This window comes from Peromyscus leucopus, chromosome X (genome assembly GCF_004664715.2).
Source record: "Peromyscus leucopus breed LL Stock chromosome X, UCI_PerLeu_2.1, whole genome shotgun sequence".
Taxonomy (NCBI): domain Eukaryota; kingdom Metazoa; phylum Chordata; class Mammalia; order Rodentia; family Cricetidae; genus Peromyscus; species Peromyscus leucopus.
Window position 1 is genome coordinate 103,496,142 of NC_051083.1, and position 25,867 is coordinate 103,522,008.

General features: G+C 42.4%; 1 protein-coding gene across 1 annotated transcript in view; it reads right to left on the bottom strand.

Moving 5' to 3' along the window:
- Kiaa1210 (KIAA1210 ortholog) overlaps positions 1–25,867 on the bottom strand; it is a 50,751-nt gene that overhangs the window by 4,879 nt on the left and 20,005 nt on the right. The window contains exons 6-11 of the mRNA XM_037198799.1: positions 24,498–24,766; positions 14,903–15,011; positions 14,100–14,273; positions 9,916–10,006; positions 1,767–6,284; positions 656–843 (exon numbers count right to left, since the gene is read on the bottom strand). Of these exons, the coding sequence (XP_037054694.1) occupies positions 656–843; positions 1,767–6,284; positions 9,916–10,006; positions 14,100–14,273; positions 14,903–15,011; positions 24,498–24,766 (5,349 nt within the window). The remainder of the gene's footprint in view (positions 1–655; positions 844–1,766; positions 6,285–9,915; positions 10,007–14,099; positions 14,274–14,902; positions 15,012–24,497; positions 24,767–25,867) is intronic.

Consider the following 25,867-nt stretch of genomic DNA (forward strand, 5'->3'; position numbering starts at 1 on the left):
AGGGAATGGTGTAACTGTATTGATTAGGCCTTTAAAGTTGATCTCTACACAACTGTTCTGAATCAATGTGTTTACACATGCTAGGATCTGATTTTGAAATTGGGAGGAATGCTAGCTTTGAGCTCAAATTTTTAAAGTTAATAGTCACAACGTGTAAGTAATGAGTTAAAATGAAAAGGGCATTCACTTACAGGGCTCTTTACTATGTGCAGCTCCAGGCATCCACAGAGACTCTTATAATGTATTCTCTGTGGGGAAAGGGGCCTACTGTGTTTATAGTTTGATTCTCATTTATGAAAATCATATGCATGTACTTAAAGGTGTAATATATAGTTGCTCAGTTTTTACCCTATTGGTTATCTCTGTTTTATTGTTGTTTGTAGTGATAGGGCTGTTGTTGTTTTAACTACTTTTTTATGCAACCAATTTCATGGAAACCTGCTTTAGAATATTTAGGGCAAGGCTTGATTTATAGACTATCTTCATATTCAATACTTTTCATAAATGCTTCAAGAGCACCAAGGCTGTCATATTTGTGTGAATACAAATAAAGACTCTTAAAAAGAACTGTTCTTGATTAATGCTCCCAATAAGAGATGGTCACTGCATGTCTGACATAATTCCCAGTGCAAGCTTAGTCGGTGGCTCCACTAACCTTTACTGGAACTTCCAAGTCTGACTCATAATTTGACTCATATCTTGGTTCCTTGGTCTCACCCCTATTTTCAACTCTGGTCTTTGTTTTTTTGAGAAAGTGTGATACAAAGCCCTTTTGCCTCTGTTTTGCCACATTGATCCAAGCTGGTTCTGTAGTGTAATCTGCCTTCCAATTAGAGGTCTTTCCTGAAAAAGAAATGAAAAGAATTAGAACAGAAGCTAGGCAGAGGGTCATCAGTCTGGGCGAGGTTGCCCACAATAGTGTTCCAAGTGGGATCCTTTCTGGTTGTCAAACAAAAATAGATAGGATGCAGAGAAGGGCCATTCTCTTTTGTACCCTTCCTAAAAACTGGGAAGGCAAGATTAAATAGTTAAATAGTTGTGGATCCCTTACTGGACCCTTTCTTTCCTTTAGCTATCCCTCTTCACAATCCCAAATCAGGGCAAGACAATGGTTGACAGGTAGGCTGAGAAAATTCTCAAGATGCCAGAGACTCAGACCATTGATATAATCCCCCAAACTCTAAGAAACATCTTCTTATAGTCTGTCACTTCTTTGTCCCTTGTGCCATGGTGAAATAGCTGTGACCAGAGGCAGAGACAAGACTAGGCACAGGTGATACCGAGGGCACAACGTTTTTGGAAAAAAGTAGGACTCAGAAGGTCACCTTGATCTGGATTAAATTAAGATGATTTCAGGGTAAGAGTGTAAACATATTGCTCTCAATGAACTGAGTTTTGGAGATCTGTTTAGCAGATTAAAGTGACATGGTGTATTAAAGTTATTATTATTATTTTTTAGAAACTCATAGGAGTCTGCCCAAAGAATACTATACATGAGTTAGATGGAGAAGGAAGAAGAGGTGATTATGAGTATATTAATGAAATGTGCATGGATGTTGGAACTGCTGCATCCTTGGAAGACTACAAAGAAGTTCCTTCTGAATCTATTCATCCAGGATGGGGCACTGCCCTACCTCTAAACCCACAACTAGTCCTGTCAAAGCAACAGTACAGTACGAAGCCTAGAGGCTAGAGAGTTCACAGTCCATCCATCCAAGGCTTTGCCTTGCAGGTCTTTCCTCTACCTGGAAAGACAAAACTCTCACCTGGAGGCCTGTAAACTGCTGGCTTCTTGAAAGGGCCTTCATATCTGGGCCTGCTCCCTCGTTTTTCTGCAAAGCTAAGTATTGGGCTGAAATTCCCTAGGCTTCCACTGAAGCCCTGGGGAGCTCCTTTGTCCATCCATTCTTTGCTTGCTGGGACAACCGGTGTGCAAGGATCTAGATTCTCAGTCCCACTCTTCTGTGAAATTCTTCGAAGTCGCACTCCAAAAACATTTTCGACATCAGCCTTGCTGGTGGATACGATCGGAGGGCTCTCGTTTCCATCAGGACCCTGAGGAACTTCCTCCTTGGAGTAAGTGCCTGTGCAAACAAATGCTTTCTGGGCAGGACCAGTAGTGAGCTTTCCAGGTTTGGTAACAGAAGTTGGGGTGCTTTGAATGAGGTCCCCATAGCCTTGTGTGTATTTCGTGGTTTTCTTTGGAGAATCTGGGCAAGACCAGCTGCCAGTATTTTGAGAAATGGTCCCTTCGGCAGCAGCATTAGCAGAGCTTAAATAAACTTGTTGCTGATAGTCAGTGATCAAGAAAGCCTGAGTAGGCTGACCGGGAGCCCACTGCCCCTCGGGATAGCTCCAGTCCACAGGAACATTTGCAGAGCCTGTTGATAAAACCGGTGGCTGCAGCCCAGCTGCATTGAAGGCCTGAGAAGGCTGTGTGGAAGGCAGCTGTTCTTCAGACCTCACCCACTCTTTGGGAAAAGTGACAGAAACTGAGAGTTTCTGGCCATACTCAAGCTTTCCGAGGGGCTGAGAGACATCCACCGCAGAACCGCTCCACTTCGGAGGGGCACCCTCAGAATATGACAGGATTTCCTGTGACTCTTCAGGCCTTCCGAGTGACTGTGAAGGCGGCTTCACGGGCAGAGCCTTCAAAGCGGGGTCTTCCTTGGGTTCATCATCCCACTTGTATAAGAAAGTTTGCTCCTCGAGTTTAGGCTTCAATAAGGATCTGGAAGGGCGGCTTCGGCTCTGCAGCATAGGCTTCGTATAAATGTCCGCCTCACTAGCAGAGCTCCCTGAAAAGATTTGCTCTGCCATAAACTTCACAAATGACTGGGAAGAAGAACTGCTATCCTGTGCTTTCTTAGAGCTGTCTTGAGTAGTAACACTCTCTAGGCTGGAGGACATTTCCTGAATTTTCGGTCTCATTAAGAATGGGGTGGGACCTTTGAGAGGCAGTGACTTCCAAGGAACGCCTCCCTCAGCCGAGGTACTCTCAAAACTTGAGGGTGTTTTCGGGACTTGCTGTTTGATGAGGACTTGGGAAGGATTTCTGGAAAGCCATGCCTCCTTGGAAACCTCCTCCTCTTTGGCAAAACCTTCTAGATTTGAGGTTTGTTGCTCAAATGCAGGGCCCAGCCATGGCTGAGTAGCAAATTTGGAAGGCATTGGCTTGATAGGAATGCCCCATTCTCCAGAAGTTCTGACTGAATCTGGGGAAATTTCTTCCTTGGATCCTGTGCTTATTGGGGGCTGAGAATGACGTCTTCTAGGCCTCATCATTACAGAAACTCCCTCCTCTGCTGTATAACTCTCTGGATCTACTCTTGGCTGGAAAGGGAATCTAGAAGGAATTAGCTCCATGGAGCTGCTCTGTGGTGCAGAAATGCTCACTAACTCAGTGGAGACTGGTTGTTTGACCACTGACCCCATCAAGGGCTGAGAAAGCATTCTGGTAGCTGGTGGATCAACAGGAATGCTCCAGGCTGCCACTGGAGCACTGTCTGAGGGCACAGTGACTTGTTCAAATGGAGAAGTCGGCCATGGCTGCAAAGGGTGTCTAGAAGACATTGGCTCTACAGTGATGATCTGTTGTACAGATGGGTTCATGGATCCTGGGGAAACTGGTTGTTGGACTACTGACCCCATCAAGGGCTGAGAAGGCATTCTGGGAGCTGTTGGATAACTATGAGTGGACCATGCAGAAGGAACATTGCCAGGGGATACAGACATTTGCTCAAAGCTAGGAGTCAACCATGACTGGGAAGGGCATCTGGGGGAACCTGGCTGCACAGAGATGCTCCCTTGGGCTTCAGGGCTATCTAGACCTGTAGGCACTTGCTTAAATTTAGGGCTAGCCTGTGTTTGGAAGATACGTTGAACAGATACTGGCTCCATAGGGCTGCCCCATTGAGTGGAAGCGCTCACTGGATCTCGGGTCATCTGTGGCTGGAATTTGGGCTTTACTGAAGGCTGAGGAGGCAGTAGCTCCACCAAAGTGGCACCTTCTACAGAGGTACTTTCTGAGGCTGGATGACTTTGAGGATTTGGTGAAGACGGAGCAGAATATTTGGTGTGCAGTGGGCCCATTGAAATTATCTTTGCACCAACAGCTTCAGATTCTAAAGGCACATTTTGATAAGGCTGCTGCACAGGCTGGGCAAGGGTAGGACGCCCATGCTCCGTAGAAGGGTTCCCTTCAAAAGCTGTGCTCTCTGGAGTTGAAAATGATCGCTTCCCTTGAAACTTTGTCCATGGCTGGAAAGGGTGTGCCCGAAGCCTTGGATCCATAGAAACACCTCTTTCAAAAGCAGAAGCCTGGTGCTTGATGAAGGGTTTCAACAGGGGCTGAGAATGATGCTGAGGAGGCGGGGGCTCCATAAAACGGCTTCCCTCAAATGCAGCACTTTCTGCACCCAGTGGTATTTCCTTCTTGATGTTTGATCTCACCAAGGGCTGGGAAGAGTATCTGAGAGGCTGTGAAGCAATACGATCTTTAAAAACAGCAAGCTCTGGGCCTGCAGAAACATTTTTCTCAAGTACTTGTCTGATTGGGGCCTGAGAATGGTGTCTGAGAACCAGGGCCTCCATAGGAGCCACCTCTCCCATGGTCGAAATGTCTGTACTCGAGGGTACATTTTGCTCAACATTGTACCCCATTGGGTGCATCAAAGCCTTTCTAGGGGACGGTGACTGCATATATTTGTCCCAGTCAGCAGCAATGCCCTCTGGACCTGCAAACATTTGATGCTCAGACTGAGGGCTCACCCACGGCTTGACAGTGTGGCTGAGAGGCAGCGGTGCCACAGATCTGTTCTGTCCTACAGAAATGTTCATTGAAATGGGGGTTTGCTGCTGAATAATAGGGCTCACAATGGGTAGAGATGTGTGCATGAGGCGCAGTGGCTTAGCAGAAACACTCAACTCTTTTGGAGCACTCTTTGAAACTGGAGGCACTTCTTGCTGGTCTCTGAACTGACCCCGGGTCTGTTTAGAACATTCGGGAGGCTGCTCTTCCTCCGTGCTGCTACTAAGATCCTCAGAACTGTGGTACTTCTCAACGTAACTACTTGACTCTGTGGAGACTTCCTTTTCTTCAGACCCCTGCAAGGCCTGGGAATGTCTCCTGGGAGCTAACTGCTCTTGAGAGATTGAATCTATGATAAAACTTCTTGATTCTGAGCATTCTTCAAACTCCCCCAAGGACTGGGAAGAGTGGGCAGATGTCATCTCCTCACAGCTTCTCTGATCTTCTGAACTGTCTAGGTCTAAGGAGACTTCTCTAGCTTTGGGGTTTCCAAATGACTGGGAGCAATAGCCTAGAGGGGGCTGCCGCTCCACCTTGCTCAGTTCTGCACCTACATTTTCTGATTTGAGGAAGACATCGTCATCATCTTGAGGGTTCCATGCAAGCTGAAAAGAATGTGTGGGACCCGGTTGCACTTCAGAGCTACTCTCATACTCTGAAGAACTCTTCGTATCAGAGGAGATTTCCCTTTCAGTTGGCCACCTTCTGAAAGGAAGAGGCAATCTCTGCATAGGAACAGTATCTTCTGCCTTAGCGCTTGAAAAAGCCTGAAGAGAACTTCTGGCATGCCTCTCTCTGTGGTAAGCTATGCTCTCCATTTTGGGTTGAAACTTTTGCAAACCAAGGCTGGATACTTCTTCCTTTTCTCCACGGACTTGAGAATGATGTACACATGCCTGGACCTCTATTGTCCTCGAGGCAGTGGCCTCTTCTTGGCTTGTGGAAGATTTGTTTAGCCGTGAAAACAAAACAGCTCTATCCCTTTTCTGCCTGCCTTCAGAAGAGTCGTCTTCACGGCTGAGTGGCAGACCGCCAGCCATGGACTCTGCCACATTTGTAGGTGTAGGTTGTCGTGCTGCTGTTCTCTGGACTTCAACTTTCATGGCAGCCATTTCCCCCTTCACATTCCTTCTATCTACAGACATCTCCTGAGGAGTAGTGACTTGCATTTCTGCAGTTGTAGTATGCTCTTTGCCTTGCTTCTCCAGGAAGAGCTTCAAGAAAGCGTGGTCCCTGCTGACCAACTCTTCGTTAGGTGAGGAATCAGCTCTGCTGCTCGCGTCACCGTCTTGAGTGCACTGTGCAAGGCTTCTTTCGATGATCCCCCACTCACTTTTGGCCCTTCTTCTACGTCTTCTTGGTTGGGATCCTGAAGTCGAGTATCCTGTGCTTGAGGCACCATCGGTACTTGGAGCCTGCTCTCTTGTCTTATCCTGAGTTTCGGTTCTGTAGCTCTGCTCCTGGCTTGTGGGCCCTGTACCAAATGTAAAAAGGAAAGGAGAGATGTGTGTGCTTTCAACTTCCTAAAAGAATACTACTCCTCCCTGCCTATGTTTACTACTAAATCCCCTGATATGAAGATGTAACTATGCAGAAGACATTCTCCTGTTCACGATTAGCTTTAAGTTATGGGAAATGTTTATATCAAAGGGAAATTTCAATCCTATGAGGAGATAGCACTTCATCAGTAGTCTGATTGTCCATTAGGTGTGAGATTCAAAAAGAGGCAAATTGTATTTTTTGTAACACTGTTTACATTTGAGAAATATGACTGGAGCAGGAGCAAGGAGAATTCTTTTAAAATGACTTTCGTATTATTATTTTATGTATGTGGATGTTTTGCCTGCATGTATGTCTGTGCACCACATATGTGCCTGGTGTCTGGAGAGGCCAAAAGAGGGCCTCAGATCCACTGGAACTAGAGTTACAGATGTTGGTGAGCCTCCAAGTAGGGAAACGAACCTGGGTCCTCTGAAAGGGCAGCAATTGCTCTTAACATCTGATCTGTCTCTCCAGCCCAGCAAGGGGAAATTTTTACTTTCTGATTAATATTCTTATTTTCTATATAGTACTTATTCAAACTTCTTGAAATTCTGTATTATATGGATTCATGGATTTTTTTTCAGAAAAATGTCAAAGGAATTATTTGAGAGGTTAAGATGATGGCCCCCTTTTCTTCTGTTTTCTACCTCCTTGCCTTAAGACAGTCCTGTGTAACACACGTGTAAAGCAGTTCTTTGAATACCCTCAACGCAGAACTCCCCACACCTCAGCAATTGCATCTGTGTAAGTGCTCTGATATAGATATGATAAGATGAAAGGGTAGATTATTTAATCAACTTTTAAAGAGCAACAACTTGTTTTAAGTATTTTACATTGCTATGGATTTTAGTTTATTGATACAAATTTAAAGTTAATTTTGTTATACTATATATATTTCTGCTCTTGTTTCAGGTATTATGTTCATGCAACTCATTTAAAATTGTAATGTATAATTAAGAAATACTGATTAATAACTAGTTAGCTATGACAATCAAACTTATAGTCACATTAGTTAAGTTTTTAGGTATATAAAGATATATTTCAATTAGGTAGGTAATCTTCAAACACTTACAGAATATGGCATTTAAAATGTTTTAAAAAACTTAGACTTTTCTGAACAATGAGACACGTCTGCTCCTGGCAGCACCAATTACTTCAAGGAAGATGATGGGCATCAAAGACACTCCATATGGAGTTTATCTTCTTCTTGGCAAAAATAGCCATTAGGCAAGAGGCTGCTCTTGCCTGGACTGCTGATAATATGTTGTATAAACTGGACATACAGGACCCATAGGAAAATGACCACTGAATTTGCCAAAACAAGGTAAAATGGTTCTTTAGGTTCCTGCTTTGCAGAGGAGACTGCCAAACATTCTACAGGACACAGGAAAAATGACTGAGAGACTAGGCCTGTAGGCTGAAGATGGATGAACCAACGTTGCAGAGGAACTTTGAGGGACTGTCCAGGTAGCCAGCTGTCTCCATAATTCTAGACTTTTGGAAGTTGCTTACAATGCCCTTCCTGTTTACTTAGGTAATATTATATCTTTCTAGGGTCTTTGATGTAGTTGAAGACGAGATAGTTATAATTATAATTTTCCTTGGTTATGATAAAAGATAAATTAGATATAAAACTTTAGACTCGCAAAATAGGATAGATGGCAGAATATTTTCTTTAAATTTGCCAAATACAAATAGACTAGATACTGTAATTGTAATTCTTGCTTGATAACTGTTTTGTTATATGTAATTTTACTATAATAAATTTAAACCCTTCCTTTTTGATTAGACAGAAAAGGGGAAATGCTGTAAGATAATACTCTTGTACATTGGTTTAATAAAATGCTGATTGGCCAGTAACCAGGCAGGAAGTATATGTAGGACAAGCAGAAGAGGAGAATGCTGGGAACAGGAAGGGCAGAGGAGGAGTCACCAGCCAGACACAGAAAAAGCAAGATGACAAGGCAGAATTGAGAAAAGGTAACAAGCCATGTGACTAAATATAGATAAGAATTATGGGCTAATTTAAGTGTGAGAGCTAGTCAGTAATAAGTTTCAGCTAATGGCCTCTGCGTGGTTATTTTATAAGCAGCTGCAGGTCCAAGGGGGCCAGGTGGGACCTGAGAAACCTTCTGAATACAAGTGCTTTTTTCAGGATTTTTTTCTGTGCAGTTTGATCTAGGTGGTAAAGGACCCAGTTGTGGGTCCTCCTTCTTCACAGACATTGAGTCTGTCGTGACACCTAGTAGTTGCATATGCAGCATACAGCACAAAGAAGAGCTTCTGCTCTTTCTGGATTAGGTCTTTCCTGTGCAACAGCAACCAAGGTAGACCAGGGATATTGACTCAGATCTACCTCCATGGGTGAAAAATGAGATTACGCTCTTAATCCATGTCCCTTTCTTCCTCCCTCTTGTCCTTCTTTGAAAGACTTTTTTAGTGTTTTGTTTGTCTGGGACACGCCTTAAGCCCTATCTTTGAAACCACTTGTGAAGTCACTTATAGAAAACCCTGACAACCATTCAATTTAAGTGATGGAACTGAAATTTAATTTTGTCAAACACTGCACAAAATTAGCTTGCCATCTAGCTAAAGCTAAACTCCATCCATGTACACATGCAAACACACATGCACAGAGTTTTCACTGGGGTGGTATTCGTTTGGAAATTGATCAGGTGATGGCTGCCAAGGAAAATTGGCTGCAACTGCAGACGAGCTCTAGTAGCCATGGATATGTGAAGCCATTGTGCACAGCAAACCTTCTCCTCTATACTGGAAGAGAAAGGTGATTCCTAGGAGAATGATTTGGGAGAGCCAGTTCAGTTCAGTTGTCCCTATCTTCTTATGTTGTTGGGGAAGAATACTGAAGAGGCCGTCACGAGCTCTACTCACTCAGCAAGCATATTCACTTGAAAGAATTGACCACATTTACAAAGAACGTGCCTCTCCAGTTGGAAATTCACTTAGATCGGATAGAAAACCATGTGCAATCCTTTCCACAAAGCCTGTACAAACATCGTTTTTGCCAGTTTAGCTGGAGAATCTTGGACTGTGCTTGCATGAACCTCTTTTTTAATTAAAAGCTTCGTGTATGGGTATCTACCTCAGAAAAGGTCCTCAGCTCTTTTCACTAGTAACCTAGGCAGAAAGCAGAAGGACAGAGAATCACACAAAAAGTGTCCCACAGTGGAGATCCTGCTTCCCTGGTTGTGGTGGGTGTCTTGGGGCCTAATGCATGCATAAGCTTTCATTATTTTTTTAATTAAGTCTATGGGTATGTGCAAGTAGGTGCCCACAGAAGTCACACTGTCAGATTCCCCTGGGGCTGGAGTTACACACAGTTGTGAGCTGCCTTTTTTGAGTGCTGAGAACCAAACTGAGGTCCTCTGAAAGGGCAGAATATGCTCTTAGCTGCAGAACCCTCTCTCCAGCTCACTTGTGTACACAGGACATTGAAAATCCCAAGAGGACCCAGGGTAACATTTTTGTTTATAGCTCCCACCACACTGTACTGTGCATCAAAGCCAGAGAGATCCACAGGCTGGCAGTGAAGGTATGCTAACCTGTGTTGTCCGTCTTCTGCTCCTTTTCGTCTGCTTGTTTAGCCTTTTCTTTAGTCCCCAGCAAAGGATACTCTTCCTGCTTTTCTTTGGCCTGAAACAAAGTTTAAAAAAAAAAAAAAACAAAGAACATCATTCTACTGGCATGCTTCTCAGACCTTTATTCCAGTGAGCTAGGCAGAAGGCAGAATGTCAGAAGGGTCACAGGTCGTCTACCATAATGGAGAGCCTGCCTTCCTGGGTTGTGGTGAGGTGTCCAGGGACCCAATACCTATATAGGCCTTGGCCCCTTCTTTCTCTTCCCTCCAAATACGTCCACATATTCCTTCTTGTTCTCTTTCAAATTCATGGCCTATTTTATATTAATTATTATTATTATTATATATAATGTTACTTCTATGTATGTTTTCAGGGTTGACCATTTGGTATTGATAAATCAATTGATATGCTTTTCCCCAAGGAAGACTATTTCTCCCGATCTTAGTATTCCTTAGTTGCCTGTAGTTCTTTGTGTAGGGTTGGGCCCTCATGGGGTTTCTCTCAGTCACTTTGGCTTATCTATGAATGTGTCATTGTTCAGCCCATGTTTAGGCTGTCATGATAGTGAGACTTCATAGGTATAGCGTCTGAAAGACAGAGGCAACTTTGGATGAGTACCTGCATTATTTGTACTTTCATGCTCTCCCTATAAAATACTTGTGCTAGCCAATCTTTGGGTCTCTTCCATCTATTTTAGTCTAGAATACCCAAAGAATTAATTGGGTATTTGAATGGCAAAATTGTTTTTGCTGACACATCCTTTTAAACACCAGTATCTTTGATTTCTTAACTTTAATTGGAAATCTCTTACAAAAGCATTAGTTCTTTGTTTTCTTTTTTAAAGGTTTTTTATTACATTCATTTATTTATGTGTGTTTGTGTGTGCACACTCATGTACAAATGTATGTGTATGTGCCACAGAGAGTGTGTGGAGACCAGAGGACAACATGCAGGAGGCTAATCTTTCCTTGTACCCATCTTTTTATATGGGTATTGGGGATCAAACTTAGGTCCTTATGCATGTGATTTTATCTATATATATTCATTCTACACCCCAAACACAGTTTCCCCTCCCTCCTCTCTTCCCAGTCCCTACAACCCTGCCTCCTCTATTCCACTCCCACCCCCAGCATCCACTCCTCCATTTCTATTCAGAAAAGTGCAGGCTTCCCATGGATATCAACAAAACATGGTATATCAAGTTGCAGTGAAACTAAGAACCTCCCCCATGTATTAAGGCTGGGCAAGCCAACCTAGATAAGGTGTAGGGTCCCAAGAATGAGCCAAAGCATTCGGGACAGCCCCCACTCACACAGTTAGGAGTTCCACAAGAACACCAAGTTACACAACCATAACATATATGCAGAGAGCTTAGGTCAATCCCATGCAGGCTCCCTGGTTGTCAGTTTAGTCTCTGTAAGCCCGATGCAAAAATACTCACAAACCAAATCCAAGACCACATCAAAAAATTCATCCACCATAATCAAGTGGTCTTCATCCCAGAGATGCAGGGATGGTTCAACATATGAAAATCTGTCATGTGATCCAGCATATAAACAAACTGAAAAAAAACCCACATGATGATCTTGCTAGATACTGAAAAATCCTTTGACAAAATCCAACACCCCTCATAATAAAAGTCTTGGAGAGATCAGGAATACAAAGGACATACCTAAACACAATAAAAGCAATATACAGCAAGCCTACAGCAAACATCAAATCAAATGAAGAGAAACTCAAAGCAATTCCACTAAAATCAGGGGCAAGACAAAGCAGTCCATTCTCTCTATATTTATTCAATATAGTACTTGAAGTTTTAGTTAAAGCAATAAGACAACTAAAGGAGATCAAAGTTATGAATTGGAAAAAAGAAGTTAAAGTATCATTATTTGCAGATGATATAATAGTATACATAAGAGACCCAAAAAATTCTACCAGGGAACTCCTATAGCTGATAAACATCTTCAGCAAATAATACATGGGCTGAGAAAGAAATCAGAGAAACAACACCCTTCACAATAGCCACAAATAATATAAAATATCTTGGGGAAACTCTAACCAAGCAAGTGAATGACCTGTATGACGAGAACCTCATGTCTCTGAGAAAGAAACTGAAGAAGACATCAGAAGATGGAAAGACCTCACATTCTGATGGATAGGTAGGATTAACGTAATAAAAATGGTCATCTTACCAAAAGCAATCTACAGATTCAATGCACTCTCCATTAAAATCACAACACAATTTGTTGTACAATATTATTTTAAGATGTGTTACTTCTGTATGCTATGGAATCATTTGTTTAATAATGCAAAGATGTGCCACATTATTTTATCTTGCATTTGTTTAACTCTGCAAGGTTGTGTTACATGCCTGTCTAAAACACCTGATGGTCTAATAAAGAGCTGAATGGCCAATAGTGAGGCAGGAGAAAGGATAGGTGGGGCTGGCAGGCAGAGAGAATAAATAGGAGAGATCTGGGAGGAAAAGAAGTAGCTAGAGAAGAAGGAGGAGGCAAGGGTCCAGCCACCCAGCTACACAGCCAGCCATGGAGTAAGAGTGAAAGTAAGAATTACAGAACTAAAAAAAAGGTAAAAGCCCAGGGGCAAAAGGTAGTTGGAATAATTTACAGTTAAGAAAAGTTGGCAAGAAACAAGTCAAGCTAAGGCCAGGCATTTATAAGTAATAATATGCCTCTGTGTGTGATTTATTTGGGAGCTGAGTGGCAGGCCCCCCAAAAGAGCAAAAGCAAACAACAACAACAACAACAACAATCCTTTACAGACCTTGAAAGAATAATACTCAACTTCATATGGAAAAACAAAAAAACAGGGATAGCTAAAATAATCCTATACAATAAAAGAACTTCTGAAAAATCACCATCTCTGATTTTGAGCTGTACTACAGAGAAATAATAATTAAAATTGCTTAAAAACAGACAGGTTAATCAATGGAATCAAATCGAAGACCTAGAAGTAAATCCACACACCTATGAATACATGATTTTCAACAAAAAAGCAAAATTATACAATGGAAAAAAGAAAGCTGGTCAAACTGAATGTCCACATGTAAAAGAATAGAAATAGATCCATATTTATCACCCTGAACAAAAAAGTCCAAGTGGATCAAAGACCTCAATATAAAACCAGATACACTGAACCTGATAGAAGAGAAAGTGAGGAATAGCCTTGAACACAGGTGATATTTAAGAAAATATTTTTAAAATATGCTTTTATTTTAATTATGTGCCTTTGTGTGGGTCTGTGCATGTGTAGCTGCAGGTACCTAAAGAGTCCAGAAGAGGACATTGGATTACTGAACCTGAAGTTACAGGGAACTGTAAGTCACCTGACATGGGTACTGAGAGCATATGAGCTATCAACCGTTGAGCTATCTCTCCAAACCCCACTGCCATGATTCTAACTTCCTAGCTTTGCCTAAATATAGCTCTGCTTGCTAGTAACTCATACAGAACTCTGTGGCAACGTGTGGAGGTCTTTGGAACAGTTATCACCTGAATTCTGAATGACTGGAGTTGCTGAAAGCCTGGTCTCAAAATGAGTGGAGAAACACAGCAGTTTATGGGTCTCATATGATCAGTAAATAAATACATAAGTGAGTCTTCATCCAGACTAGGCTTGAATACCCTCTGCAGAGAGGACTGAGGGGATTTCCAGGCACTAGACCAATAAGTAGGTTGTATAGGGTTAACTCTGCTTCTGTTTTCCCTTTTATAGAAGTGTCGAATAGACAGGATATTTCATGCAACCAACACAGTCTTTCTCACCCACTACATGCATCAAGGTCAAGACAATGTGGTATAAACATTACTATTCCTACTGTGTCACCCATCAGCTGTGTCCAGCCTGTAGCCCTCAGGCAGCACATGGCCACACTTGGCCAGGGATATCTCTGAATGTGGCCCAACACAAAACCACAAACTTAAAGCATGATGAGATATTTTGGGCATCTTTTTTTTTTAAAATTCAGTTGCATGGTTCTGAAGCATAAACTTTGTAGGTAACAATGCCATGGCCCAGGGTCTGAAGGGCAGACACATCTATACACATACAGTTTCCTAACTGCAGTGGGCACAGGCCAGAACTCATCTTTTCTCACAGTTTGATGCAGAATCTCTTGAGAGACTTACAGACAAGGAAATTGTCTTCTTCCTCTTCAGTTTCCGGGGACTTAAAGTTATCTTGTATTTAGCAGCTGAAGAATCCAAACAGCCTTGTGAAGTGGCTGGGGCACTGAACCCCAAGAGCTGCTGCGTGCTGCTTTGAGAGGATTGTGATAGATCTGAGGACATTTCCGAGACGCTCTGTAGTGTGGAAAAAAATACATGAATCAATCTATGCAGATGCTGCCACTGCCCTTGAAGCCGAAAATGCTTCTCCCTTGCTAAGGAATGCCTAAGAAAACCTTTCATGGATGACTGCTCTCTTTCTTTCCCCTTTCTGTATAAATGCCACACTTTGGTTCCTTTGTAAAGAAAAGCAAGAAATATGAAGAAATTTGGGGTGCCCCCTCACTCAGGAAGCAACCAGGGGTGTCCTGTTGCCCTCACAATTAGAACACAAGCATGTAGTGGAGTTTACAAGGTGGAATGTTTGTTTGTTCTTGTGTCCCATCTTTACTTATTAGTGACAAGAAGACATCTGGCTAGGGAGCGAGGTGCATCCTTGTATGAATGAAAGTCTATGGGGTTTCAGGGCTGATGTATTGGAGATTTAAGTGCAGAGAGAAAATCCAGTTGAAAGAAGGCCTATGTGCAAGCTGTGTTTTCATAGAGAGCCCACTAACTTTATATATACTGTTCATGGATCCAAAGCTGATAGGAAGACTCTGGGAACTGACTTTTTCCACCTCAAATGAAGAATAGACAGATGCTATAACCTAGTCCTCACTATGGTTGGCTCCATCTCCCCAAACTACTTGGTTCTGGGATACCTGGTTCCATTCCTTGGTGGGAACTTTGAAATAGTCCCCTGGGGGATTATGGGCACAACATTTGCTCCACCGGCAAGAGACATACCAGAGCTCACCTACTCCTAAGTACCTGCAAAGAAGTCACATTGAATAGCAGGTGATGTGTCATCTCACTCCTGGACACATGACGCCACTAAGTCCTTTTTAAAGTAGTGTTGCATGGTGTCAGAGACCCCTTGGCAAGAGGCAGAGTTCACATGGTCCCACATTACCTATGAACACTGTATGCTGATACAGGGATAACCTCAGCTGCTTATCATGGCCCTAAATATGATCCTTTTATGGTCTGCAATTTCAGTGTAGGGAACTAAGCAGTGCTAATGGGTTGGGGTACTGATTAACAGAGATCACCTTTCTGGTTTCACCTCTAATCTAAAGGGATACTGCAGCTGTTTTGTAGGGGTCAACCACACAGCACTAGCCAGAGGCCCCAAGCTTTTCTTAACTTGTTGTTGTTGTTGTTGTTTGTTTGTTTGTTTTTCGACACATGGATTTTTGTGTAGCCCCGGCTGTCCTGGAACTCACTCTGTAGACCAGGCTGGCCTCAAATTCTGAGATCTGCCTGCCTCTGCCTCCCGAGTGCTGGGATTAAAGGTGTGCGCCATCACCGCCTGGCTTTTCTTAACTTCTTTATGCAGCTGTCATCCATTAATTTATAAACACCTCTTCCCAGGATAATTTATTTGGCTTGTGTCATCACTTACAATTACTAATTGACTGCTCAACACATGGAATGACATCCCTTGTTTTATTGTTCTGAGCTTTGTAAAGATCATCTTATGGTTCTGGCCTCTTAGGAGTATATGGTAAGATCTATGCCCCAGTCAACCTCACATGACTGTGTCTCTTTCTTGTTTCTCTGTCCTAAACTTTCTACCATTTGCTGATCCAGAAACACTGTTGATTTGCTGCTCTGCAGTCTAAACATGCTCTCCAGAGGCTTTTGTACTGATAGGCATGTTATCTACCATGTTCATGTATGTAAGCTCCCTCACTTACGTGTGGTCTCTGCTCAGAATCTGTCTTCTCATGGAAGCCTTCCAAAGCCAAACTACTTATCATTGGTGTGTGTGTGTGTGTGTGTGTGTGTGTGTGTGTGTGTGTGTGTGTGTGTGTGTGTACCGTGTGCTGTGCATGTGTATGCAGGTGGCCTTGCCCATTTGTGCACCCATGAAGGCCAGAGGTCAACATATCAGATGTCTTCCTCTATCACTCTCCACTGTTGTGGAATATTAGTTGTTTGTTTTGTTTTTGTTTTTGTTTTTGTTTTTCAAGACAGGGTTTCTCTGTGTAGCTTTGGAGCCTGTCCTGGAACTCGCTCTGTAGCTCAGGCTGGCCTCGAACTCACAGAGATCCTCCTACCTCTGCCTCCCGAGTGCTGGGATTAAAGGCGTGCGCCACCACCACCCTGGCTCGTGGAATATTATTTTAAAATGTGTTACATTTGTTTATACTGTGTAACATTTGTTTAATGATGCAAAGATGTGTGGCATTATTTTATCTTGCATTTGTTTAACTCTGTGAAGCTGTGTTACTATGTCTATCTAAAACATCTAATTGGTCTAATAAAGAGCTGAACAGCCAATAGCAAGGCAAGAGAAAGGATAGGTGGGGCTGGCAGGCAGAGAGAATAAATAGGAGAAATGTGGGAGGAAAAGAAGTAACCAGAGAAGGAAGAGGACATAAGGGGCCAGCTGCCCAGCCACACAGCCAGCCATGGAGTAAGAGTGAAAGTAAGAAATACAGAACTAAGAAAAAGATAAAAGCCCAGAGGCAAAAGGTAAATGGGGATAATTTACAGTTGAGAAAAGTTGGCAAGAAACAAGCCAAGCTAAGGCCAGGCATTCATAAGTAGGAATAAGTCTCCGTGTGTTTATTTGGGAGCTGGGTGGCAGGCCCCCAACGAGAAAAAAAACAGCTACACTCCACCTTATTTCTTGAGACAAGGTCTCTCAATGAACTTAGAACTTGCCATTTTGGCTAGACTGGCTGGTGAGGCCCTGGGATCCATCTGTCTTTGCCCCCTCCCCCTGGATCTGCCACAACTGGTTTTTCCATAGGCTCTGAGTTCAGGTTCTCATGCTTGTACAGCAAGCGCTTTACCCACTGAACCATCTCCCCAGCTCCACCTCTTTCTTTCATCATTTTCCCCCTAACACTTTCATCACTGTCTCTCATAATCTCTTTCATTGTCCATATTTTCCATTGCAGTTTGAGCTCCATAAAGAAGAAATTTCATGTTTTCAGTTTGTCTGTTTGTTCTGTGCATCTGTGTGCACAAGCATGCACACAGAGGCCGGAGGACAAGTTCAGATGTTGCTGCTCAGGTGCTAGCTGCCGTTTCCCTTTGAGAAAGGGTCTCTCATTGGCCTAGAACTCACGATGTAGGCTATTTTGGGTCGCTGGCAAGCTTCAGGGATCTACTTGTCTCCACCTCTTCAGTGCTAAGATTATAAGTAAATGCCACCATACCTGGCATTTTCTTTTGTCTTTTTTAAAGTGAATTCTGAGGGTCAAACTCAAGTCCTTGTGATTACAAGACCGGAAATGTGCCAACTGAATGTGCCTACCCTTTCCTTGCTTTGCCTCTTTAGACTGAGTATACTCTTTATATACACTGTGTGTGTGTGTGTGTGTGTGTGTGTGTGTATAGTTGTTGTTTAGCAATGATTTTAACTGGTGAATTAATTGCGTTAAAAGCTTCTACCAGATTTGCTGGTCTAAATGTTGGCCAAGCAAGCTCCTGTGTTTTCCGTGTCATTTTAGTCATTTTATCTAAGACCTCACTATTTCCAGTTAAATGAAACAGATCTAGATGTGGAAACCCTAAAACGATACCATGCAACTTGTCTTGTATAAAAGCCAACATACGATGCCAAAATGGCAAAAAAAAAGAGCAATTTTAATTTGATTGACCTCCCAAACCTTGCAAGTATGAACACTACATAATAGCAGTTTTTGCTCCAGTGACTATTCTACAGTGTCACAGAAAGATCAGTCTAAACAAGAACCTGTCAATTTCCAGGTTGGGTGTGTAGAAGAGGGAGTTAATTCATTCCCATCACAGTCACAGCCAAGAAGCCATCAAACTTAACTTCAACTGCTAGTCTTCTTGTACCAGTTCAACTCTCATTGATCAAGCACTGACCTACATCTACCCTCCAATCTGAACTAAAAACTACACAGAAAAATCACCTATGGGGCTTTGCACTCAGACATACGGTTCAAACTAGCCCCAGAGGCTCTGTTGTCGGCTCACAGTAAGTTATGTGGAAATGGAGTATCTTTGGATTTACATATTTCCTATAATCTGCCAGTGGGATAAACAAACTGTATATACTCTAGAGCTCTGAACAGTATTTCTTAACATAGGATTCAGGGAGCCCCATATTAAAATCATCCAGAAGTGAGACCTGACAGTAACTGGAGGTATGGCTCAGTGGTAGAGCATGTGTTCAGCATGTGAAAGACCCTGAGTTCAATCCCTAGTATTCAAAGCTGGAGCATAAAAATATCAGAAGAGCCTGGGAATGGCTTGGCAGACTTTCAGATTGTTATTTTAGGTATTTTAGGGCCAGAGTAGAGAATAAGAACTGACAACTGATCTAGCACATTTTCAAATGAAAGCATATGGAGTTCATAAATAATCCCATTAATTGTCTTAGAGGAATCTATGGATTTTTTCTGGTTCCTTCTTATGCCTCATCTCTTCTTTCAGCCATATTGTTTAGTATCTCCCTAGAACACTTACCAAGGGAGTCAATCCTAAGATAGTATGAGTTACCTAGGAACACTAAATCAAATGCCCTTCTGGCAGGACTCTGAAAGGAAAAGCGAGGAAAGGGAAAGGGACTCCTTTCTCTAGATCTCTTTTCCCAGCTCCTCCATCTGAACTCAGACAAACTCACACTATCTGTACCCATGTGCACAGTGTTAAGGAAGATGGAGGTGTTTTCCCCTCTTCTGTGTGTAAGAGAGGATTGAATATATGGACATCCTTCCTGGGAAAGAAAGCTGATTGGGGATTTGGGCAAAGCAAGGGGATCTCTCAGTACTGGTTGGTAGGGATTGGACTAGACACTCTTACTATTAGCTAGGTTAATGGAGGTGCTTTGAAAACTTAAAACACATTTCAGTTCTATTTTCCCTCCTATCAAGTATTTAGACCTAGCAGGAAGCAGCTCAGTCAAAAATGCACCCTTAGGTCATCCTTTTAATGATTGCATCTTTTTCTCTCTGTGTTAGGCTTCCCTTTCTTTCTTTGTAGTTGATAAGATACTGGTGAAGGGATATGAAGAACCAGCCTGCCTCCATAGTAGGCTTAAAAGCCATTTTACAACTTGTACAACCACTGTGGAAATCAGTATGGCAGTTTCTCAGAAAATTAGGGATCGAACTACCTCAAGACCCAGCCATCCCACTCTTGGGCATATACCCAAGGAATGATGATTCATACCATAAAGATACATGCTCAGCTATGTTCATAGCAGCACTATTTGTAATAGCCAGAACCTGGAAACAACCTAGATGTCCATCAACGGAAGAATGGATGAAAAAAAATGTGGTACATATACACAATGGAGTACTACTCAGCAGAGAAAAACAATGAAAGCATGAAATTTGCAGGCAAATGGATGGAACTAGAAAAAATCATCCTGAGTGAGCTAACCCAAACCCAGAAAGACAGTCATGGTATGTACTCACTCATAAGTGGATTCTAGATATAAAATAAAGAACAATCAGACCACAACCCATAGAACCATGGAGGCTATATATATAGCATGGAGGTCCCTAGGACGACTGTGGCTGATAATAAATTTCGGTTTTACTCAATTATTGAAAAAAATAGCCAAATGAATGGAAACACATGAACTATGAACCAAAGGCTGAGGGCCCCCAGCTGGATCAGGCCCTCTGAATAGGTGAGACAGTTGATTGGCTTGATCAGTTTGGGAGGCAACTAGGCAGTGGGACCAAATCCTGTGCTCATTGCATGAATTGGCTGTTTGAAACCTGGAGCTTATGCAGGGACACTTGGCTCAGTCTGGGAGGAAGGGACTGGACCTGCCTGGACTGAGTCTACCAAGTTGATTGCAGTCCTCGGGGGAGGATTTGCCCTGGAGGAGGTGGGAATGGTGGGTAGGCTGGGGGTAAGGGGAAGGGGTGGGATGGGGGAGAATAGGGGAACCCGTGGCTGATATGTAGAACTGAATGGTATTGTAAAATAAAATTTAAAAAACGCCATTTTACAGTAAAGACACACTGGGTTCATTCCTGTTTATAATTAAACCTCGGTTTCTCAAGGGTTGGATTATGCCCCACCTGTAACCTTAACTACAAATGGTTCTGTACTGTCTGTTCCAGGAATGGCAATCATGTCTTTGTTTCAAAAACATCTTGCAACCTGCATTTGTTTCCAAAGGTCATATGACCACCTGTTGTTATGACTACCTTGTTATGCCATCTTGCAATCATGTCTTTGTTTCAGGTGGTTGTTAGGACTAACTTGTTATGCTTATATTCTACTCCTGTAACCCCTACCCCTCAGCTATAAAAAAAAAAGCCTTGTCTTCCTTACATCCAATGCTGACCTCTTGCACCTTGCCTTATGGGAAGGCAGCCCATGTACATGAATACAAAAACTTGCTTTAACTAATTTGACCATGGTGATTTGAGTCGATGGTCTTTCTCTTCCCATCTTTGGGATTAACAGATAGAGAACAGTATGGGTTGGCTTCTCAGGACAGAGAAAATTCTTCTCTTGTGTTAAGTAAGAATAGTAGTCATGTGCTTTGGCACAGTCTGGAAGCCCAGCAATTGAGAGGCTGCAGCAGGTTTTGGAGTGCATGGCCAGCCTAGGCTAGCTATATGGTGAGAGCCAACCTTTAAAAATTGGAAACCTAGGGACTATTAGGCCCAGGTTTCATCAAATATTTTGGGGAAGGTTGGCGAATATTTCTGTAGGTGTCCAGGAGGATCTGACACTGAGATGCTGTGGAGCCTGGGTCTGTGTGAGCCGAGGCTGTAAAGTACACTGCCTTAGTAATGTCTCCAGAGGAATCACAGATCTTGGTGGAAAAACTGTTCCCAGTAAAAGGTGTTTGTGCTAAGAGATGCTGGCACAGGTTGTAAGAGTTCTTATTACCGGTAGGTTTTTGTTGTTGCTGTGTATTCCCTGGATGTGCTAAAGAAGTCTATGTCCCCATTCCTGATGGTGCCCACTCAGCTACCGATTCGCTCAAATCCTTGGTACATAAAAAGTGCTGAGGCCAGCCCTTTCCAACTTCAACATTCTAGGAGGTGGAAGTGCAGATGTAGCCTAGCACAATCACTTCATTTCTTTTTCATTTAATCACTTAAAAATCAGAACATGCTGCATGGCGGCTGAGTGCACACAGGGTAAAGCATGTTCTCCGGGAACATGAGGCCCTGGGTTTCCTCCTGTGTGAAATTAAATAGCACTTAATTTGAGGTTCTGGCCATACCATTTCCTGACTCAAGTTTCTTAACCCCTTTAAGTCTCAGTCAATAATAGAGGCGTTGCTGTGCTGTTGGCAAAGATCAACTAAGACGACACATGAGAAGTGTTTAACACAATGCCTTTCCCCCAGGAAACACCTCCTATAGGGTAGCCCACATTTAATATGGTGGTGGTGAGGTAGGTGTCAGCTTCCCCGTTGTATTAGCTAATAATAAACAATGTCATTGCAACTGTCACACATTGATCGACAGTTAGAATTTGTAGGGCTGCTAAAAGTCACATAGCTCAGTGAAAAGTGCTATGGACCATGGGTAGGGATCCCGGGTTCAAGTTTCAGCTTTATCTCTGATCAGCTCTGTGGCCTTGTCCAAATTCTTTCACCTCTCTGAGTCACTTGTTTCACCTAAAATGGACAGCTAGTATCTTTCCTTTTCTATCTTAAAATCTTAGAGAGAAAACCAAGTGCTCTGTACACTGCCAATTTCCACATGATAACTGGAAGGTGTTATTCCACTCCCCTCTGATTTATCACATGAATTTAACAAAGGATGCTCTGAGTTTCAGAGACTTACTTATAAACATGAAGAGTGAATTAATTATGAGGAAAGCCACCAAAACTAACACAAGAATCGTGATTGAAAGAAGCAGCTGTGCGGCGACCTAAATGAACTCCATTAGCCAACATAATGGAAGAACTGTAAAGAACCTAACCCCACTAAGATGGGGTATTTAATCAGCTGTGACTTTAACCTGGGCCACCCTGTTCACAAGGGAGAAGATTTACTTGGTCCTGTGTGTGTGACTTCTTTCCCATACAATTATTTTTTCCTCTTAAACACAATACTGAAAAAAGAGTTCCATCACTGCCTTGTGGCTAAAGATGACCAAAGTTATGAGGATAATGGGGTACTGGGAAGCATTAGGCAAGGAGATCCCCTGGTTAAAGTGTGAGGGGAATTACACCCTGCTCAGTTCAACTATCTACTAGGGGATATTTGGATTCCTCTGCATGACAAACACTGAGATCAGACACAGAGTCACATGTCATATGTGATGTGCAGAGATAACTACTCATGCTCTCTGCCTTTCTTGCCTAATGTAAAGAAGTGGAGCCCCTGTACTAGATTAGAGGTCTAAATCAGCAGGAGGGAGAGTTATCTAGGAGAAAGCCACGTACTTTTCAGACTGAAACTGAAACATCCCAGAATCCCACTCTCCACCTAAGGACTTGTGGAAGAAAGAGACTGTGGTGGCAACTGCTTAAGTAAGCCTCCCAATTCCAACCCCAGGGGACTCTGAGAAAGCAAGCCTGAGCACCTACGGCAGTAATTGATGGCATGCATTTCCCCCTTCTGCCAGTAGAGGGAAGCAGCTGAGAGAAGGAAAAACCTGCAAATTGCTCCCAAAACGTAGAGATGTAGTCATTGTTTACTCTGACCTATCTGGATGTTTTCTATTCTGCTTAGTTTCCTTCTTGTTGTTCGGTGAGAAGACAATGGGAACTGGGTTTGTGGGGAAGCATTTGGGGATAAGAGTTAGGGGCCAGAATGGGTAAACTGAGCCACCTATCTGCTTAAAGAATCATCTACCCAGGCCAGTTTGTCTACGGGATGCCAATGAAAGTCGCTTCCTTAGAACTGTGTGCTGCCAACTGAGTGCCCCCTGGATTCACCATAGTAAAGTGATAAATCTGGAATCATGGCCGAAAGAGCACAGACACTAATGTCTGGGGATGATGAACAATTACACTGTAATCCCAAAGACTCAACTTCTGCTTTATATTAACCTGACTCAACTCAGTTCGATCTGAGAGGCTGTTCTGTTTTTGAGGCACAAATATCCATCAAAGGATGAATGACTAAACAGAGTGTGATACCTACAAAGGACAGTTACTCAGCTATGAACAGGAATGAGGCTCTGATACATGCTGCAACATGGGTGAACTTCAAAACCAATATGCTAAGTGAAAGAAGCTATCTATAAAGTCCTCATATTATTCGTTCCATTTATATCAAATATGAAAATAAAGACAGAGAAACTGAATTAGTGTTGTCAGTGGTTGACAGAAGATAGAAAAGAGGAGTCACTGCTTCACAGGTACTGGGTTTCCGTTTAGGAGAATCAAACAAACTCTGGACCTAGATAGTGATGATGGGTATATGTAATCCCACTGAACTGTACTCTAAAAATAGTTTTCATGATTAATTTTATGTTAACCACATTTTCCCACAATAAAAAATGGTATCTAATTCAATCTTCCCACCAACTCAGACTGCCTATTCCAATCCATCTGATTTAGTGGTGCTCTGCAGAAAATAGTCATAACCCAATTCCATAAATGAATGATTCCCATCCCCTTACTATCAGTCTGTGCTTTAACTTTGCTCTAACCAAAGGCTGCTTTTCTTCATGTAAACTGTTTTTTAAGTTGGAGCCTTGCAAATGCTAACCAAGTACAATGTCACTGGGCTATAACCCCAGATGCCTTTACAGAATTTTAACAACAAAATAGTTTTGTTCCAACAGTTATTTTTGGTATAAATTGTGTTTCTGTTTACTTTTAGTTCCCAGTACTAATGGCTCCAAATTCTAAATCCAAGTAAGTTCACAACCACCAATTAAGATAAACACAAATTAATTTGAAAATGGAGCTGTCAATATGAGTACAATCTACTAATTTGCCAATTGTTAATGGATACTATTTGGTTGGCAGATCTAAACATACAAAACACATACGCACACTCCCACTCGTGTGCCAACTGCCTTTTATTTCAGTAGACAATTGGGAAATAATATTATATTACCTAACCTCTGACTTTTTTGTGGTTGGTATGCAAAATGAATAAAAGACTTCTTAATAAAATAAAAGTGTACAGTGTTTGCTTTTGTTAAAAAAGCTCTATTTTAGTTTTCATAAAATAACTGAACGTATCACAAACTATTGTGTATTTCAGAAACCATGTCTTTCATTGTTTATGAGTTAAACTGGTGATTATCTGGTTTGTAAAACTAAATGAAAAAAGTAGACCATTATGCAAAAGCCAAGAGTGGCGATTTCTTTTCCAAACAAAGTACCACTCTGGTCTGTCCCTGGAGTTGGGCTTGGCAAGAGAAAATAGAACAAGACATGAGGTCTTTGATGGGCAGCCATCCTTGAACCAGTCCCTGAGAGTAGAACTAATAGTCACCTTTCTTGGTGGTGGTGAATGGTGTGATGAAATCTTCTTTTTGCAGCTCTTGAGTGTCTTGTCATCAGAAAAGGCTATGCTGGAGTCCCTAGAGACTTTCGGGGATCGGATAGTACTCGGGCTGATACTAAGTTTCCGTAAGCGCAGAGGTGGGATCTGTTAAGAGGGAGAATGGAATAGGTTCAAACTTGGGTGTTTCTCCCAGGCTACTGGTGTTCTTTTGTTCCTTAACTGGTGAAAGACTGATGAGCCAAAAAAAGAAAAAAACGGACATATATTAAAAAGTCGTAATGAAGTCTAGCATTATGTAAAATGAAAAATTGCTAATAAGGTCTGGGAGATGGCTCTGTAGGCGAAAGTGCCTACCATGCAAAGATGAGGATCTGAGTTCAGATCCCTAGAACTCATGTAAAATTAGGGTGAGTAGCATCTGTAATGCCACTGGCTCGATGGCGAGATGGGAGTCAGAGACAGGAGACTCTCTGGGAAGTTGCAGGCCAGATGGCCTGATGGATACAGCAGAAAAACAGCCAAGAGACCCTGGCTGAAACAAAGGAGGTTGAAAGGTAAAAATAAACACCTGAGGTTGTGAGTTTGTCCTCTGACTTCTACAAATGTGCCTTGAGTGTGTGTGTGTGTGTGTGTGTGTGTGTGTGTGTGTGTGTGTGTGTGTACAATGCCCATGACGCCTCCATAGATCAAAGTCTAAGCTGAAAGTGCTGTATGGTATTTTGAATGAGAATGGCCCCCACGGACTCATATATTTGAATGCTAATTCATCAGGGAATACACACACATACACACACACACACACACACACACACACACACACACGAATGTGCCTGTGTGTATGTATGTATGTATGTATGTACGCTTTTACATATGTATGTACATAAAATAACAACTGAAAAATAGGCTCAGGAAGTAATCTCCTGCCTCCTTGCCTTCATGTCTAATACCTACTGAAATCAAAGGCCAACAGTCTTGGTTTTTGCCTCTGGGTTTCTGCATAGTTTTGCCAATCCCCAAACAAAGTCAGAAACTCCTAATTTCTTATTTGATTAAAGCCAGAGTCTTGGTTTTAGCCCATTCTGGATTCTATCTAGAAATCTTGCTTCATTTTTTATCTTTCTTTGAATTTTGGCTATGTCTTTGGAGCCTGGTGCTTACAAAAGCGAAATCTTGAGATTATGATCTGAGATTGGCTTCCACACTACAATCTCTAGTCTTTTTGCTCCAAGAATTGTCTGGGCCGGA